The 18,050-nt window shown below is 44.4% G+C and overlaps 1 protein-coding gene across 1 annotated transcript in view; it reads right to left on the reverse strand.

Moving 5' to 3' along the window:
• Positions 1 to 17,774, reverse strand: part of LOC126195600 (kinesin-like protein KIF26B) — a 279,531-nt gene extending 261,757 nt beyond the window's left edge. The window contains exon 1 of the mRNA XM_049934226.1: positions 17,236 to 17,774. Coding sequence (XP_049790183.1) covers positions 17,236 to 17,273 — 38 coding nt within the window. The 5' untranslated portion in view covers positions 17,274 to 17,774. The remainder of the gene's footprint in view (positions 1 to 17,235) is intronic.
• Positions 17,775 to 18,050: the final 276 nt, after the last annotated feature.

Here is an 18,050-nt window from a genome sequence, read left to right on the forward strand (position 1 = left end):
TGTTGTGGACGAAAACACGTGTGGGACACCTTGAAAAACCCGATTTGTGGAGCACGGTTCTGCATTTTATCTTACGAGATTACGAACATGTCACAACCACGACACTAGATACGGAGGTTGTTACGTAACTTTAGTTATTCTGTGAATATTAAACATTTTTGTTGTGTGTCCTTCATTATCATTTTCATCCTCATTGACACGCAAGTCGCCGAAGTAGCGTCAACTAAAAAGACTTGCAATACGGCGGCCGAACCCCGAATGGGATATCCCGGCCAATAAATGCTACACGATCATTTCATTTTTGTTTCAACAGGTGTCACGATCAGCTCATGTTGTATGAATAACATTATATCACAGTGGCTTCTGCAGGATGAACTTGAACGTCCCTTAATTTTTCTTTCATTACTTCCCAGTTTCGGCTGTGGAGCCATTTTCAACTAATAGTATACTTCGTCAGGAAGCACTCCAGCACGTTCTTTCTCTCTTAACTGGCGCACGATGAGGGGACTTAAGAAAGTAAGCTGCATACGTCGACTCACCATGTGACACAAGAATGGCACGTTCGCAGAAGACAGTACACACACTGATAAGCCAAAACATTTTGACCACTGCCCACTGCGACGTCGGATGCCGTCTCGTGACGTTGCCGGCACGTGACGCAGTAACAAAAGTATCTAGGCGGAACAGACGCGGACGGGGGATCGCCCTAGCGAAGATTTGGACTGCAAATGGAGAAATCCATTGAGATAATCCACTTTGACAGAGGGCAGATTATTATTATTATGCAGAGCCTTTGAACGAGTATCTCGAAAAACTGGTCGAATGTTCACGTGCTACTGTCGTTAGCATGTACGGAAAGAGGTAGAAAGGCAGTGAAACTACCACTAAGCGATAAATGATTGGACACCCACGACTGTTCACAGAACGTGTGGTTCGGAGACTTCTCTGTTATGTAAAGTAAGATACTTTGTGATCTGTGGCATCTCTTCCGAAAGAGCACAATGCTGGTACAAGCACAAGTGTTTCGGAGCACACCGTTCATCGTACATCGTTGAACACGGAGCGCAGCCGCAGACCACCGCTACGTATTCACATGTTGACCCAACGACATCACCAATTAAGGTTACAATGGGCACAGAACCATTGGAATTCGACTGTCGATCAATGGAAACGTGTCGGCTCTTCGGCTGAACCCCATTTTCGCTCCTGTTTGTTGTAGGATGGCATTCGGTGAGGTCGATGATCGCCTCCATAAACACCATTATCGAAGTGGCTCGAGAGAAGTGCAACGCCTCACGGACGCAGGCTAGTGGGGAAAGTATTATGCTATGAGAGACATTCTCCTGCGCTTACTTGGAACCTGTGGCAGCCACCGAAGAGGCGCTGACAGCTGCAAACCACGAGCATCCCTTCATGCTTGATGTCTTCTCCGACGATGATGTAGTCAAATGGTTCAAATGGCTCTGAGCACTATGCGACTTAACTACTGAGGTCATCAGTCGCCTAGAACTTAGCACTAACAAGGGAACCTCCCCATCGCACCCCCCTCAGATTTAGTTATAATTTGGCACAGTGGATAGGCCTTGAAAAACTGAACACAGATCAATCGAGAAAACAGGAAGAAGTTGTGTGGAACTATGAAAAAAATAAGCAAAATATACAAACTGAGTAGTCCATGTGCAAGATAGGCAACATCAAGGATAGCGTAGGCTCTAGAGCGCCGTGGTGCCGTGGTTAGCGTGAGCAGCTGCGGAACGAGAGGTCCTTGGTTCAAGTCTTCGCTCGAGTGAAAATTATACTTTATTTCTTTTCGCAAAGTTATGATCTGTCCGTTCGTTCATTGACGTCTCTGTTCACTGTAATAAGTTTAGTGTCTGTGCTTTGCTACCGCACCGCAAAAGCGTGCGACCGTGCGATTAGTAGACGAAAGGACGTGCCCCTCCAATGGGAATCGAAAACATTTGATCGCAAGGTCATATGTCAACCGATTCCTCCACAGGAAAGTACGTCTGATACATTCTATACGAGACTGGTGACGGCATGTGCGTCACATGACAGGAATATGTTGTCGTCCCACCTAACTTGTACACTTGGCGAATGGGTAAAAAGATTCTTCTACCTTGCCCGATTTAGGTTTTCTTGTGCATGTGACAATCACTCCCAAAAAGTGATGAAAACATAAGAGTTTGCCACAAACTGAAAATGAAGAATGAAACTTTTCACTCAAGGGAAGACTTGAACCAAGGACCTCTCGTTCCGCAGGTGCTCACGCTAACCACGGCGCTCCTTCGCTCACAGTATCCTTGATGTTGCCTATCTTGCACATGGACTACTCAGTTTGTATATTTTGCTTATTTTTTCATAGTTCCACACAACTTCTTCCTGTTTTCTCGATTGATCTGTGTTCAGTTTTTCAAGGCCTATCCACTGTGCCAAATTATAACTAAATCTGAGGGGGGTGCGATGGGGAGGTTCCCTTGTAAGTAAACCTAACTAACCTAAGGACAGCACACACATCCATGCCCGAGGCAGAATTCGAACCTGCGACCGTGGCAGTTGCTCGGCTCCAGACTGTAGCGCCTAGAACCGCACGGCCAATCCCGCCGGCATGATGTAATCTTTTAGCTGTATAACTGTCCGTGTCTCGGAGCCAGAACCGTGCTATAGTGGTTTGAGGAGCACTATAGTGAACTCAAGCTGATGTATCGGCTACCAAATTCACCTGATGTAAATCTTACGGTATCCGTCCCGGTCGTTATCAGGCACCATCACCGCGGATGCGAATCAGCGGTCTATTATTTACGTGAAGTACGTGATCTGTTCATAAACACCTAATGGTACATACCTCCTCAAACCTACCAACAAACTGTCGGATTCCTTGAAACGTCCCCTTAGAAAAATTATGAAAGACTGTGCTGGTAAACTTCTACGTTATTTGATGCAGAGACAGCTGAACGTACTCAGACATTTCTCTCTTTACTTATTCTGATCATCAATAAATTGACACACAATATTTTTAGCGCAACGCAATCTGACTTTCAATAATCCCTACAAAAGAATGGCCCTGAGTAACAATAACCTACACCTTTCATGAATCACTCACCTCAAAAAACTATTCGTTACTCGAACTGCTGCAATACAGCGAGCGCCAATACTGCCAGCTAAATAAAACTACGGAAGGCACTAACTACTGATAGGCATAGATATCAAATGAAAGATTTTGATAGAGAACAATGTATTTACCTTAATAATGTTCAAAAGTCATCATATATATCAGTTCGTGATATCCAGTCTTACAAATTTCCTCTTTCTGACGGACACACGTCTATATCGTCCGCTCTCAAAACTCTGGCATCTGTCCCCGCATCCACCACTGCTGGCGGCTCACCTCCAACTGCGCAACGCTACGCGCTGTTCACATCCAACTGCCCAAACACTACACTAGCGAATATTCCAACAATGCCAACCAGCCACAGACTGCACACAGCACAGTCAGTGATTTTCATACAGAGCGCTACGTGACGTTACCAACATAAAAACCTAAACTGCCTACTTATATCCTGATGCGCAGAATGAGTGATGTATTTCGTTCTCAAGACAGGCAAACGTTCCAAAGACAGACAAACAAGCTCTCAAGCAGGTGGTCATAATGTTTTGGCTCATCAGTGTACACGTATCACGTGTCTTGCAGTCACAATACTGCTGCGGTACGGATAACAGACGCAGCGCCGTGTGCGAATGGAATGGCACGGCCTTCAGAAAAGTACTACAGTTTTGAAGTACGCGAGACAGTACGATTCTTGTGGGCAAAGCGTGTAAATCGTGCACAAATTCACCGTGGAATTCTGATGGTATGTGCGCCAAATGCAGTGTCGAGTCCAGGCGCAGTGCAATGGTACCAACAATTTTACCAAGGCCGCACAGACTCTTGTAATATTAACAGGGAAGCGAGGCTACCGACACAACAGAGCAAAATGTCCACACAATGGAGGAAGAAGACCTGGGTACACAGATTTTCCAACGATGAGGACTCCATACACATGCACTCGAATAGCATATTGACAATGGAGCCAATTTTTATCGTCGAGGAATTTAACGACTGGTAGAGCGTTCCGACCGTTGGTTACCGAGACTGGCGACTGATTTCGATAATTATGTCGGACATCTGAGTCATTTTGAAGTGTAACGCAGCTTTCAATAAATTTTACTTGGACTGCCATAACAGGTCAACGGCCTTACCGCGGTGGTAATACCGGTTCCCGTCAGATCACCGAAGTTAAGCGCTGTCGGGCTGGGTGACCATCTGGTCTGCCGAGCGCTGTTGGCAAGTGGTGTGCACTCAGCCCTTGTGAGGCAAACTGAGGAGCTACTTGATCGAGAAGTAGCGGCTCCATTCTCGCAATCAGACATACGGCCTGAAGAGCGGTGTGTTGACCACATGCCCCTCCATATCCGCATCCAGTGACGCCTGTGGCTAAGGATGACACGGCGGCCAGTCGTACCTTAGGGCCTTCATGGCCTCTGCGTGAGGAGTTTTAAATCTGCCATAACAGCATGTAACTTACTTTTTGCCGCATCCTCGTAGCATATAATTCGCCAGGAGGTAATCCATCACGTTCGTACTCTCCTAAGTTGGCGTACTACATCACTGCTGTTCAAGATTTCGCCGAACTTCAGCATTTTAGTGGGGGGCCATTCGAAAGTAACACCTGTGCAAGGGGTACTATGTTTCCGTTTTCGAAGAAATCGACGTCAAAGCTCTTGCATCACAAAGCACGCAAGCACCGAGCGTGTTATTAATTCACTGTTTTTAATTCAAATTTAATATAAGGATTGTTTCCCTCCTTTAAAATGGTCCATGACTGGCTAAATGCATTGTATTCATTTTATTTAGATGAGCGTAGACGTATCTTACGTGTCGCCGGAGGAGGACCACGAAGAAATTGCCCTAGTGTCAGCATTATTTCCTCAACACTACACGAACAGAAAAAAAACATTTCTTTTGGCACTAACCTCTGTTCGAGGAAACTTACTTTGAAGTGGTCAAAGATCATTCAGACGGGGCAGGTTCTCGTCGACCAACAAACAGAATATATGCTAGAGTATCTACTTCTTGCCTGTGCGCATAGTCTTGTTGAAGTGTGTGGACGTTCTTGAGACATCTGTATCATCAAGCAGTCTCTGCAGAACGTGTGATTCAGAACTTTCAACTTCGTATCATAAAATTCCTCAAGAAGGCATTTGACTACTCAGATTAGTGTAAGATGTGAGCTCTGTGGACGTTCCTGTGTGTGTGTGTGTGTGCGTGTGTGTGTGTGTGTGTGTGTGTGTGGGTGTGTGTGTGTGTGTGGCATTCATTTATGATGCACACGGTAACCCACAGGGAACGCCACGTGCCATGCGTTATGCAGGCAATGGAACTGGCGCCGCATGCATTGTGGCCTGGCGCCAGCCACCGGGGAGATTTCCCGCGGCTGACCTCACTCATCGTGTCTCTCTGGCGCCACCGCGGCCTACGAGGCTGGACTAGGCAACACTCGCCTACTATAAATCGGTTCTCGTGCTGCTCGTATGTCGTCCGAATGTTCCCCGCTAAATTTCTTTCCCTTCTCATCTCTTCAACAATCCAGCGCATCCTTTGAGACTTTTCTACGGAAAGTATTCCTTTGGACGTTAAATACAAACGAAAATTACATGAGATGTGCTCCAAGTACTTAGTGAAGGCCCTTTAATGGTCTCACAAGGAAAGACGAAAGCTGTGCAATAACACATGCACCACATTTCTTTAGTGAGAGCAGGTTGGTTTCATGCATGACTCCAGTGCACCATATTATTCCCCACTCTTTTAGCTACAAAATCCTGTTTGTTAACATAATCTCCGTTCAGCGCGTCTGTCTTACATAACCTTACTGGGACGGCCTGTGTGCCTGTATGGTACCATTCCACCTGTCGATGCCAGAACTAACGTTCTGCTGCATCAAAAACCTCCCAATAATTCATGTATGGCCTTCTCCTTGAGTGCATCCCCCATTGGACCAAACAGATGGAAGTCGGAAGGTGCAACATCAGCACTGTAGAGTGGGTGAGGGAGAACAGCCCAATGAAGTTTTGTGAGCTCCTCTCGGTTGCGCAGACTTGTGTGAGGCCTTGCGTTATTATGGAGGAGGAGAAGTTGGTTTGCATTTTTGTGGCGATGAACACATTGAAGTAGTTTCTTCAGTTTCCTGAGGGTAGTACAATAATTCAGAGATTCTTTGCACTACGATGGAAAACATCAAATAGAATAACCCATTCAGAGTCAGAAAAGACCGACACCATGACTTTGCCGGCTGAGGGTGCGGCTTTGACCATTTTCTTTGGAGAGGTGGTGGTGTGGGGGACAGTGACAATTTTCGACAATAAATTGCCACGATCAGCCTCGTAACGCGCAAGCAGTTCCACACAGGTGGTTCTTCGTTGCTCTTTACGGTCCTTGACGGCGTGGAACCTATTGGACACGCATTTTTGAGTACCCGAACTAGAGGATGAATGTGTCAGGACTACCAAAAGAGAGAGACATTTGAGCAGTGAGGTGTTTGATTGTGATCCGTCGATCACCTCGAATGAGAGTGTCCGCACGTTTCAGCATTGTAGGAGTCACAGCTGTGTGCGACCGGCCGGCAGGCGGGAGATGGGACAGGTTTGCGCGACCTTGTTGCGATGGTAACAGACACCTCACCCAACGCCTAGTCTTCCTTTAGTTCACTGCCAGGTCTCCGCAAGACGCTACGCATATCTGCGATGCTCTCCTTATCCGCCGATAGAAACTTGGAACGGCACCTCCGTTACAAACCTCGTTTTTAAGGCTACGTATAGCGCCGCCACCTATCGGAACTTCTTGAAAATATAGTGGCTGAAGCGGGAATATTCCACAATGTCCCATAACAAATTCCACCTTTCTTCAACCGAAATTGGCCGAGAAAAGAATGTGTTGCGTTACTTATTGAACGCCCCTCGTACTTGGACTCAAAAAGAAGATTTACACTAAATCTCGTGAGAGATCATTTAAAGGTCCCTTACTGTACCGGTGATATTCGTTTATTTGTGAACCTTTGCTGTCGCCCATCATATGCCGATGAGTATGCCGTGCTTCACTGGACCATCGCGTGCCGCTAAGCCAGTCGAGAACAGTAGAGACGGTGCAGTATATGTACGTGAAGTTGCGTTTTGTGAAGTTATTTGCGTAGTGAAGCGTGAAGTGGGTCGGCGATTCATAAATAACCAAGATTATGTATTGCGATTGGTTGAGATGATGTTACGACGAACTCCTCTTCGTGAAGATAATAATGGTGCAGAAGATGAATCATTCACATGTTTTCTCGTATGTATTGTAGTTCAAAAATATTGTCACTAGTTAGAAACAGATACTAATTTAACGCTAACACATAATTACGATGTTAGTGATGATAATGACGAACAACTCACTGCAAGTGGTAGTGATATGGCAATTACGAGAAGAGGCGACGGAAGTAGTGATTTCTAACCTTCCCCTGATGAGAAGTTTAAAGTCAAAAGTGTCATACGACAACACACTAGAGAACATATACGACGATTATCTCCTCAGAGGTTTCAACACGTATGAAAAGTTGCACATGTTATACAATGTTTCTATTTCAGACAATGTTTAATAATCGATGTAAAGGCTCACTTACGCCACCTGTTGACCAAGCACGCAACCGCCCATCGGCGCTTCTGTTGCATGGCCGCTCAATGTTTCCTGATGGTCCGTAGCCATAACAGCTCCACGGATGAACTCGCCTTCACTCCGGGCCACGCTGTTTTATTTAATTTTGTATGTCTGACAAGCTAATGAGCCGCCTTTGTTTTATAAATGGAGAGTTCTCTCGTTATGGTTGTGCGATTCATGCATAGTAATATTATCTCCAGTAGGTATGTAAGGAAATATTGCGATTTGGTTATTATGTTTTTCCACTCGTATACTGGTTGTGCAGTTATCCAGATTTTCATACTAACGCTCCTCTCTTGGTATGAAGTAGATCGTATATGACAGCTAGACTCTCATGAAAGCCGTAATTGACGAAATTAAAATATTTCAACATCTGATTCCGACGGCAAAAATTCTTAGTTATCACGTCATACGTAAATCTCCTGAAAAGATAACGCATACTGAAGGCTAAAAGCAATATTAACGGCGTATTGAACTATGTGGCAGAGAAAAGAGAAGGTAATATAGTTTTCAAAGGAAATCGTACGCTGAAGTTCAGTGTTATCAACCTGCGTGTAATGGTGAGTTTGATGACGCGCGAGAATGCGGTTGTTCCGTTCCTTATTGGAATTTACGACATTGGGCACCGGAGTTGCCAGAAACCTCAAGCGTACAAACTTTACAGCGTCACTGGGATTAATTACTAATTTGAAAAAGATGTTTAGGATAATATCTCGCCGTATAACTACGCTCCAAACACGAAAAGATAAGGACGACGAAGAACACATGATTCGAAGAATTCAAACATTTGTTTTTGAAGTCAGTGCGCATATCACGACCGAAAACATATAAATCAGTGCAGCGCACGGCTACATGATCGATTTTGCTATATGAGAGGACGGATGTCTGGTAGACAAATTTAATACATACTTCGAAGAACCAATGGAACGTTTGGGTCCCGCGTGGTAAGGGAAATAGAATTCGATGCGCTCCGAATGCCTTCCTAGATGAAAGTATTAGCGGGAAAGTGACGAAAGAACATCTGAGAAATTTTTTATGCCAGTTTTGAATCAAAATTTTACGACAAAATCCTTACTACTTTGTCACTCCTGCAAGCCTTTGGAAGAAAAAATGAAGTAAAACTCATTCCGCCTAAAACTACAAAATATTCCTTCAGGCAATATAAAACTATGTCAAGTGAATAATGGACTTCCCTAAACTACATTCCAGGAACATACAGCCGAAACTGCAGTACAGATTCCTTATCATGAAAACGCATTCTATCATTTACAGTCAATTATCTACGGGAGTATATAGATAAACGGTTTAGGGCGGGAACACTGGCTACGGTATGGGTGAACCAATGAACAACTTTAAAAGTGTCACTAACGTGGTGTTGAGTACTGACATTATACCCTGTAGCGACAAAGAAACTGGTATAGATATGCGATTCAAATACAGAAATATGTAAACAGACAGAATACGACGACAAGTGTCTGGTGCAGTTGTTAGATCGATTATTGCTGCTTCAACGGTAAGTTATCAAGATGTAAGTTAGTTTGAACGTGGAGTTAAAGTCGGCGCACTAGCGATGGGACACAGCATCTCCGAAATATCGATGAAGTGGGGATTTTCCCGTACGAACATTTCACGGGTGTACCGTGAATATTAGTAATACGGTAAAACATCAGATCTCTGACATCACTGCTGCCGAAAAAGATCCTGCAGGAACGGGACCAACGACGACTGAAGAGAATCGTTCGAAGTGACAACAGTGCAAACCTTCCCCAAATTGCTGCAGTTTCAATGCTGGGCCACCAACAAGTGTCGAAACATCATCGATATGGGCTTTCTAAGCCGATGGCCCACTCGTGTACACTGCACGATATAAAGATTTACGCCTCGCCTGCGCCAGTGAACACCGATAATGGACTGTTGATGACTGGAAACGTGTTGCCTAATCGGGCGAATCTCGTTTCAAGTTGTATCGAGCGGACGGACGTATACGGTTATGGAGACAACCTCATGAATCCTTGGACTCTGCATGTCAGTAGGGGACTGTTCAAGCTGGTGGAGGCTGTGTAATGGTGTGAGGCATGTGCACTTGGAGTGATATGGGACCTCTGATACGTCTAGATACGACTCTTGACAGGTGACACGTACGTAAGCATCCTGTTTGATCCCCTACATCCATTCATGTCCATTGTGCATTACGATGGACTTGGGCAATTCCAGCAGGACAATGCGACACCCCACATGTCCAAAATTGCTACACTGTGGCTCCAGGAACAGTCTTCTGGTTTTAAACATTTCCTCTGGCCACCAAACTCCCGGACATGAACATTATTGAGCATCTCTGGGATACCTTGCAACGTGCTGTTCAGTAGAGATCTCCAACCCCTCTTACTCTTGAGGTTTTATGGACCGCCCTGCTGGATCCATGGTGTCAGTTCCCTCCAGCTCTACTTTAGACAAGAGTCGAGACTATGGCACGTCGTGCTGCGGCACTTCTGCGTGCTCGTGGGGGCCCTACACGACTTCCTTTGGCTCTTCAGTTTAGAATGTGCAATGATGACATGTGAGCAAGTTTCTCTTGTTCACTGTGCCTTTTGTAGTCATTCATATTGCTTCGAGCAATTTATTGAATGTCCTCACTTAAAAGTATAGTTAGAACACCTGCATTACGTCTGGCTTGTATAGCGGCATCTGTAGTGACATTTACAGCAATTTTGCAGAGTCTTGCAGAAAAACGACACTCAACAGTACATTGGGAGATACTTAATGGTTCTGTAAACAACAAATATATTCGAACGCAAATACGAGAACTTTCCTTGTCAGTATTCACCGTAGGCCATTACAACTGCAGCACCACGAAGGCGGCGTGCAACAAACGTCAATTTAGCATGAAGACTACTCCAAGAAACCGTACAGGGCCGGAAGAAGAAACGCCATATACATTTCATGTATAAAAAAAGATTACGCAGCATGTTTTTCATTCCAAATCGCATTTAGATCATGGTTGTTTGTGAAGAGTTTGTGTTGTGCTTCGTCAAAGCAAGAAAAACGCAATTCGACAGTAGAAGGATCGTGGCAATTCGAGGCCTCAGTTCATCGTTCCGCGATACTGCTGCTCGTTTTGGTCGGTATCCCACGATTGTCATACGAATATTGAATCGATGTGCTCAGCAGGGCCGCCGTGGTCAATGCCATGCTGTTCGTCAACGGCCCCACGCGGACAGAGTCACAGCGGACAGAGCTGCGTGCTACACTCGGACAAGCAGTATCGTACAACTGCATCATGTACCTCGAGTCACAATGTGGGCTTACTAGGAGCAAGAGAAATATTCCACAGCGGACATATGCTGCGATCACAAAAAGGTCGAATATGTTTCTTTTTAAAAGACTCTGACAGCAAAGTGAGGAACCAGCTGCTTCAATCCTCATTCCGCTTCCCTCACAAAAAATTTTGGCATGCGAACATTTGCACACTCTTTTAATATAAAACATTCGAAATCCTTTCACCGAGTCCCTCTTCCCAGTTAAGTCTTTATTCATATTCAGCATCTCCCTCTCTCTGCAACTATCTATGTATGTGTCTCTCCCACTGTCTCCTTTTTCCCCACACTGATTTACGGTACATCCCTCTCCCACTGTCTCCTGCTTCAACGCCATTTCCTTCCAACTTTCTTTCTCACCGCCACTGACTCGACCATTCCTCGACACCTCAAAAATTCCGGGTGTATGTGTGTGGTGGGGGCGGAGGGGGGGGGAAGGGGGGGGGAAGGGGGGGGGGCAAGGAGGTGTCCAACTTACTTTTTCCTCTATACCCACGTGCTTAAAATTTCTGTCCAAAGTGCGTCCTACCCTACACGTAAGTGTCAAAGTTCGCCGGTGTTGAAGGATCCATACCAGCCAAGCCTATGTATTCTCTCCACTCATCTGTATTTTTGATTTCCATTGTCTTCTCTCTATTTTCCTCCCACTGCTTCTATCTCTATCCATCTCTCTTGCTCTTTTACTGCCACTGCCTCTCAGTAACCACTAATATCTTCTCTCTCTTTGACTCTCACTGCTGTTTCTTCATCCACCTCTCTCTCTTTCATTGTAGTCTCTGTTTCATCCAACTGGCACTGTCTCCTCTCTCTTCCACCGTCACCGTCTCTCTGTTAGTCCGTTTCCTAGCTAAAAAGGGTAAATACGTTCTTATGCCAAAGTTTTTGGTCAGATGAATCTTTGACAACACCATGTACAAAAACATCTGTGAAGTGTTTATAAACATGTGTGTGCAAATGTACATCTTGAATGAACTGACGTATACTAAAACGACGGAGAAAAGAATGTTTTCCGTTATTAAAACGATAAAAATGCTTTCCTTGGATGATGTGGTAAGTTTACACTGTTTATTTTCCACTATTTTGCACACATTTTCCGCGTTCGACTTACGAAATTCATAACCTAACATTAAACCTTTTCGTGACAGGAATATGCATTTCACCTCATTCAGGAGAAGAAATAAAACATGTATTAAGACAAATTACACCTGACGGTGGACCCACAGAGTCCGAAATGCATCGTGTAGTTAATAAAATACGAAAAAGTTGTGAATGAAGGCGTTGTTTAAATCACACCTCCAATGTTTGAATACAGTCACGTTTTAAGCTGCAAATTATGGATAAAATTAAATCTCATTTTTGTCACAATCCCTTTCACTGACCGTCCATTACGGTCACTGAAAACGCACTTTTATCCGCATTGTGATACAGTGGATGATTTTTTTCCCATTTTTCCTGAATGCGGTGTAAATCTTCGATACGGTGCCTCTTTAAACACGAAACGCTTCGGCTCACGTAGATACGGAAGCGGCCGCCATAGGAGCACCTCTAGGTTTTCCACGTTCAAATTCACTTAGCACTAACATTTCCACTCATACCTACGAAATTGACGACCGACACCAGAAACTCATAGAGGACATAGTACGGGTACCGTTCGTGATCGAATGCAATAACACAACCGGAATGCTTGGCTAGCATCTACATTTATGTTCAAGGACGTGTTTCTCGCGCTGTTTCCATATTTTTCCCATATATTCTACCTGCTATAGTATATAAGCACAATAAGTAAATTTCGTTACTTGCAGTCCTTACTGGCAGTGCGATTTTAATGGCCAGCAGTGTTAGTTTATGTAGTCTCACTTTATGTCGCTCCGGATGGTGATCATTATGGTCAGCTGTGTATATAATATGGGCAATACTTTGAAGCGAAACGGATGGAACGTGTGATTCATTAGTAGCGGAAGTATATGAATACTTGTTCGGACGATTCTGAGAGAACGTGGTGCGTCTGGAAAGAAACTATAATGCGTCAGCGCGACTTGGCTGTGCAGCCCTTATCAAGTGAGCATCGCAGCAGAAATCGAAACGATACAACGATGCGCTGTTCGGGTTTTGCCAGACTGGCGTAGCTCATACGACAGCGTAACGGATATGCTAACGGAACTAAATTCTAAATTTGTGAATCTGTGCAAGAAGGGCGGCGTTGTTTTCGTTAAAACACTTTTGGGTAAATTTAGTAAATCAATAGCAAACGTAGACCGTGCAATAACTATCCTGCCTCCATCTTCTGTCTCCCGTAGGCATCATGAGGATAAAAATGGTTCAAATGGCTCTGAGTGGAGTCATCAGTCCCCTAGAACTCAGAACTACTTAAACCTGACTAAGGACATCGCACATATCCATGCCCGAAGCAGGATTCGAACTTGCGATCGTAGCGGTAGCGCGGTTCCAGACTGAAGCGCCTAGAACCGCTCGGCCACTCCGGCCGGCAATCATGAGGATAGGACGGTAGGAGATTTAGCGGTGTATACAAATATACCGATAATCTTTCTTTTACCTTCCCTCATACGCAGTCGAAAAGAGCAAATAATTACTAGTGTAAGGGTACCACACCTCCACATCTTCGATTTCTGTATCAGCAGCTGTTTCTATTAGTCCCTGTTTGTCGACATCGAAAATAGAAATGTAAGCTTTTACGTTTTTAGATTATAATACTTTACTGTTTATTTCCTATAGTTTTTACTTCAACCTGCACTTTGGTTTTCCGACAGAAGATATATTACGAGGGCTATTTGTTTATCAAGTCCGATCGATCGCGAAATGGAAACTGCAGTGAACATCCGATGAGATTTGCAAAAATTGCTTGGTCAGTCGCGTCACGTCACCCTTTTCAATTCTGAGCGCAAAGTGAACACGTGAAGATGATGAGAAGAACAGTATCTCCCGCCAAGTCTGAGAGATTTCGCCTGATTTCACGTAGTCCACTTAACGTAACTGTAACACGCTCTTGCAAAGTTTTCGATGGAAAGCGTTTGATCAACCACAATACAGCCTGTCATTGGCTCCTCCTGAGTTTCATGTCTGCTCACATGAACCACTGGCTATAAAGACAACATTTTGGCACAGATAACGAACTGCAGACGAGTGCAGAGAATTCGAGGAACGCACATTCTTCTGCCTTTTATGACGAGGATATTGGAAATTTGGTACAACGCTGCGACAAATGTCTAAGTTGAAGTGGCGATTGTACAGAGAAGTAACTGTACGGTCTAGCTAAATGTTTAAAATAAAAGATTTTTGATTTTCGCTGTGGTTTCCATTTCGCCTGCATATAGAAAAACACTGCAGATTTTACAGCGTTCCAGGAGAAAAATAAAATGAAGATAAAAACCTGTGTCCGAAACCGTCATCCACCGATACAGCACAGGAAAACGACTTGAAAAATGATTTAGATAAGATATCTGTGTGGTGCGAAAAGTGGCAATTGACCCTGAATAAGGAAACGTGCGAAGTTATTCACACGAGTACTAAACGAAATCAACTAAAATTCGATTACGCTATGTCACACAAATCTGCGGGCTGTAAATTCAACTAAATACTTAGGGATTACAATTACAAATAACCTAAATTGGGACGATCACAGGCCGGCCGCGGTGGTCTCGCGGTTCTAGGCGCTCAGTCCGGAACCGCGCGACTGCTACGGTCGCAGGTTCGAATCCTGCCTCGGGCATGTATGTGTGTGTTGTCCTTAGGTTAGTTAGGTTTAAGTAGTTCTAAGTTTTAGGGGACTGATGACCACGGATGTTAAGTCCCATAGTGCTCAGAGCCATTTGAACCATTTTTTTGGGACGATCACATAAATAATATTGTGGGTTGAGCAAACCAAAGACTGCGATTCATTGGCAGAACACTTAGAAGGTGCAACAGGTCTACTAAAGAGATTACTTACACCACGCATGTCCGCCCTATTCTGGAGTATTGCTGTGCGGTGTGGGATCCGCATCAGGTGGAGCTGCCGGATGACATCGAAAAAGTACAAAGAAGGGCAGCTCGTTTTGTATTATCGCGTAATAGGGGAAATAGTGTCACAGACATGATACGTGAATTGGAGTGGCAATCATTAAAGCAAAGGCGGTTTTCGTTGCGACGGGATCTTCTCATGAAACTTCAATCACCAGTTTTCTCCTCCGATTGCGAAAACATTCTGTTTGCACCCATCTACATAGGGAGAAATGATCATCACGATAAAATAAGAGAAATCAGGGCTCGCACAGGAAAATTTAAGTGCTCGATTTTCCCGCTTACCGTTCGAGAGTGGAGACAGCTTGAAGGTGGTTCATTAAACCCTCTGCCAGGCACTTTATTGTAATCACGTAGATGTAGATGTGAGCATCGAATTCATAGAACACACTGCCGATCAGTGTAGCAGCTCGCTACATCTCCTCCATTGGCAGTCTTGGCAATCGGTCGCAATCACTGACCAACAAACATCATTGCGAGACCTTCCGGCTGCGGTCCGTCAGCGTGCGAAGTTAGACCTGCTGACCAAGGTGTGGTACTGCGACAGGCGCCGGCGCCTATAACTTCGACGTTCTGCGGTGTCGTTGGATGGGATTTACTGGCACGAGTTTCTGTCCTTAATTTGTTCCTCACGAAATCCTCTACAACCCTTCAAAGTCTGTCGGTATCGTTTTGTAACAGCTTGTGTATTCAGAGGTGTATTCGAAATTCAGGATCGCAAAAAGAAGGACAAAAGCAAACTATTCTGCATTTCAACGCAACATGATGTAAAAATAATTACTCAGACATTCGCTTTCTACGTAAAGCTGTAATTTCGAACAGAAAGTATCCGATTTGCGATACGTGAGAATTCACAACTATTTTAGTAATACGTACCATACTTCTAGAATCTTCGTAGTCCTCTCGTTCTTGTGTAGAGATTTCGTAGAGTTAACAGCGATCTTCGTGTTTGGGTGCAAATGGTAACTTTGAACTAGGTCTGAAAACTCACTCATTTCTCACTATATTTCCCCGCTAAATGCATATCTAAGTGAAACGAACCGATACAGTAAATTAATCACGGGCAGTTACAATGGCCCGTCAGTATTAGGTGGCACTGAAACTTGGTTTGACGTTACAGGTGCCACACTTTTGTTTATGTCCTGCTATAAACCCACACGTTCGCTGAGAGCCACCACTTAATCATGGATCTCGTGTAAGCTCGTAATTACTCTCAGTTCGTAAAGGTCTTTCTCAGCGTGCAACACACAAATAAGACACGCCCACCAGGGCTTCTTCGCGTACTTGCGACTATAAAAAGAATTCGTGATGATGTCATCGAGTTGTAATAGTTGCACTCATTATTAATTTTTACATTCAGAGTTATTACGTGGGGAGCAACAATTGCGGTAGTAGGCTGTTGGTTCCGTTCTATACCTAATCCAGTGTGAGTGATATTTCCACGCCAACATCCTTAAAACGTAATAACGCATACAACATTATTTTCATACAATCAACCAGTTCTTAATATAATTTGCGGATTGGTTAGGTTGATTAATGAGACTCATCCACAATTGATGATTCCAGTACGCGTTGTGATTTTTGAAAATTTGAGAACTTTTTTAGCGAAACAACGTATCTGAATAGCAAGTCAGTCTGATGCGATCATTATATTTTGTTTTAATGGATGACGTCTTAAATTGTTACTTTGTGTCATTGTTATTTTGCTCCTTGTCGCGGGAGTTCTCTGCCTGTTTCCAACCACCAGTTATGGTAAAGTTGTTATAGTATCATACTACTGCTATTTTGTGCTGAACAAGTTTATTAATAGTACGAGAAAAAGACTAATACGGACTGCTATTACCTTGTGCTGGGAAACAACAGTTTATAGTACTTAACATAGTAAACGGTCCAACAGTTTCCTATAAATTATATAAATAATGCAGAAATTGCCATGCAGCTGGAACAAAAATTGACATGGTACGTCAGGGGAAAATTGGAGTTCATAGCTGTAGTCTGATGCGATAACACAATTGCAAATGGATAGATAGCCAATGAACACAGTAGGTCTTTCACGTCCCTGAGGGTAATAATTACTTTTTCACACTTAAGTCGAAACAGAGGTTTGTCTACGGTTTCTCTGTCACAATTAGACAACACCCTCTACTACCAAATACATGTAAGTCGTACGACACCTACCTCTGTCCACATGATGTTCTGCATGTGTGTGTCGCCATCCCACGGCGAAATAGAATCGTACACGGCTTTATTCACGAATCATAAACCACTTCGCCAGAATGCGGATACCTAGAAACACCTATCAGTCAATTAACGTCCAGTTAACAAGGCCGCTAAGTTTTGGTCTGTAGTCGCTTCCTTCGGATAATACTATTCCTTTGTCTCATCTTCCCGTTTGTATGAACTACCATGTCTTCAGCAACAGGATAAAAAACACAATTGCCTTACAGAGAAGAAACCTCGAACAGGTAACAATACTGTAAACATTTAATTCTGTTCTGCAGAGCAAAGCGTACACATATGGGGAAGTCATTCGTGAGTTCTCTTTCCGACTACCTAATGTTTGTTGTATTTACCGGTATAAAAATTTTTCTCTATCGGACTGAAAAGGAAACAAAAGTGTTAACTGATATATCGTTGCAAATTACGACTTCGCATCTGAAACAGGCGTCAACGCAACGGATGAAACTTGTATGTTAAGATGCGTCGGTGAAACGGATATCTCGCCGGATCGAGTTCCCCGTGCCACGGGAGGCATCTCGCCACGGCCGCTTCTGCCCTTCCGCCCTGCGTCGCGGCCGCTTCGCGACTGAAATACACGAAGCAGGCCGCCGAGTGGCAGCTTCCGCGAGATCGCGCATGCGCGGTAGCTGTTTGCAGTGGCGCCTCGCTGCCCGCTTTGCGCTCCAGCGGCGCGTCCTCGGTCAAGCAAGCCGGCGTTGCGGTCAGAATGCACAGCGTGCGGCTGGATGCAGCCGCACACCGACCTAGACACG

This window comes from Schistocerca nitens, chromosome 7, assembly GCF_023898315.1.
Source record: "Schistocerca nitens isolate TAMUIC-IGC-003100 chromosome 7, iqSchNite1.1, whole genome shotgun sequence".
In the NCBI taxonomy this organism is placed as follows: Eukaryota; Metazoa; Arthropoda; class Insecta; order Orthoptera; family Acrididae; genus Schistocerca; species Schistocerca nitens.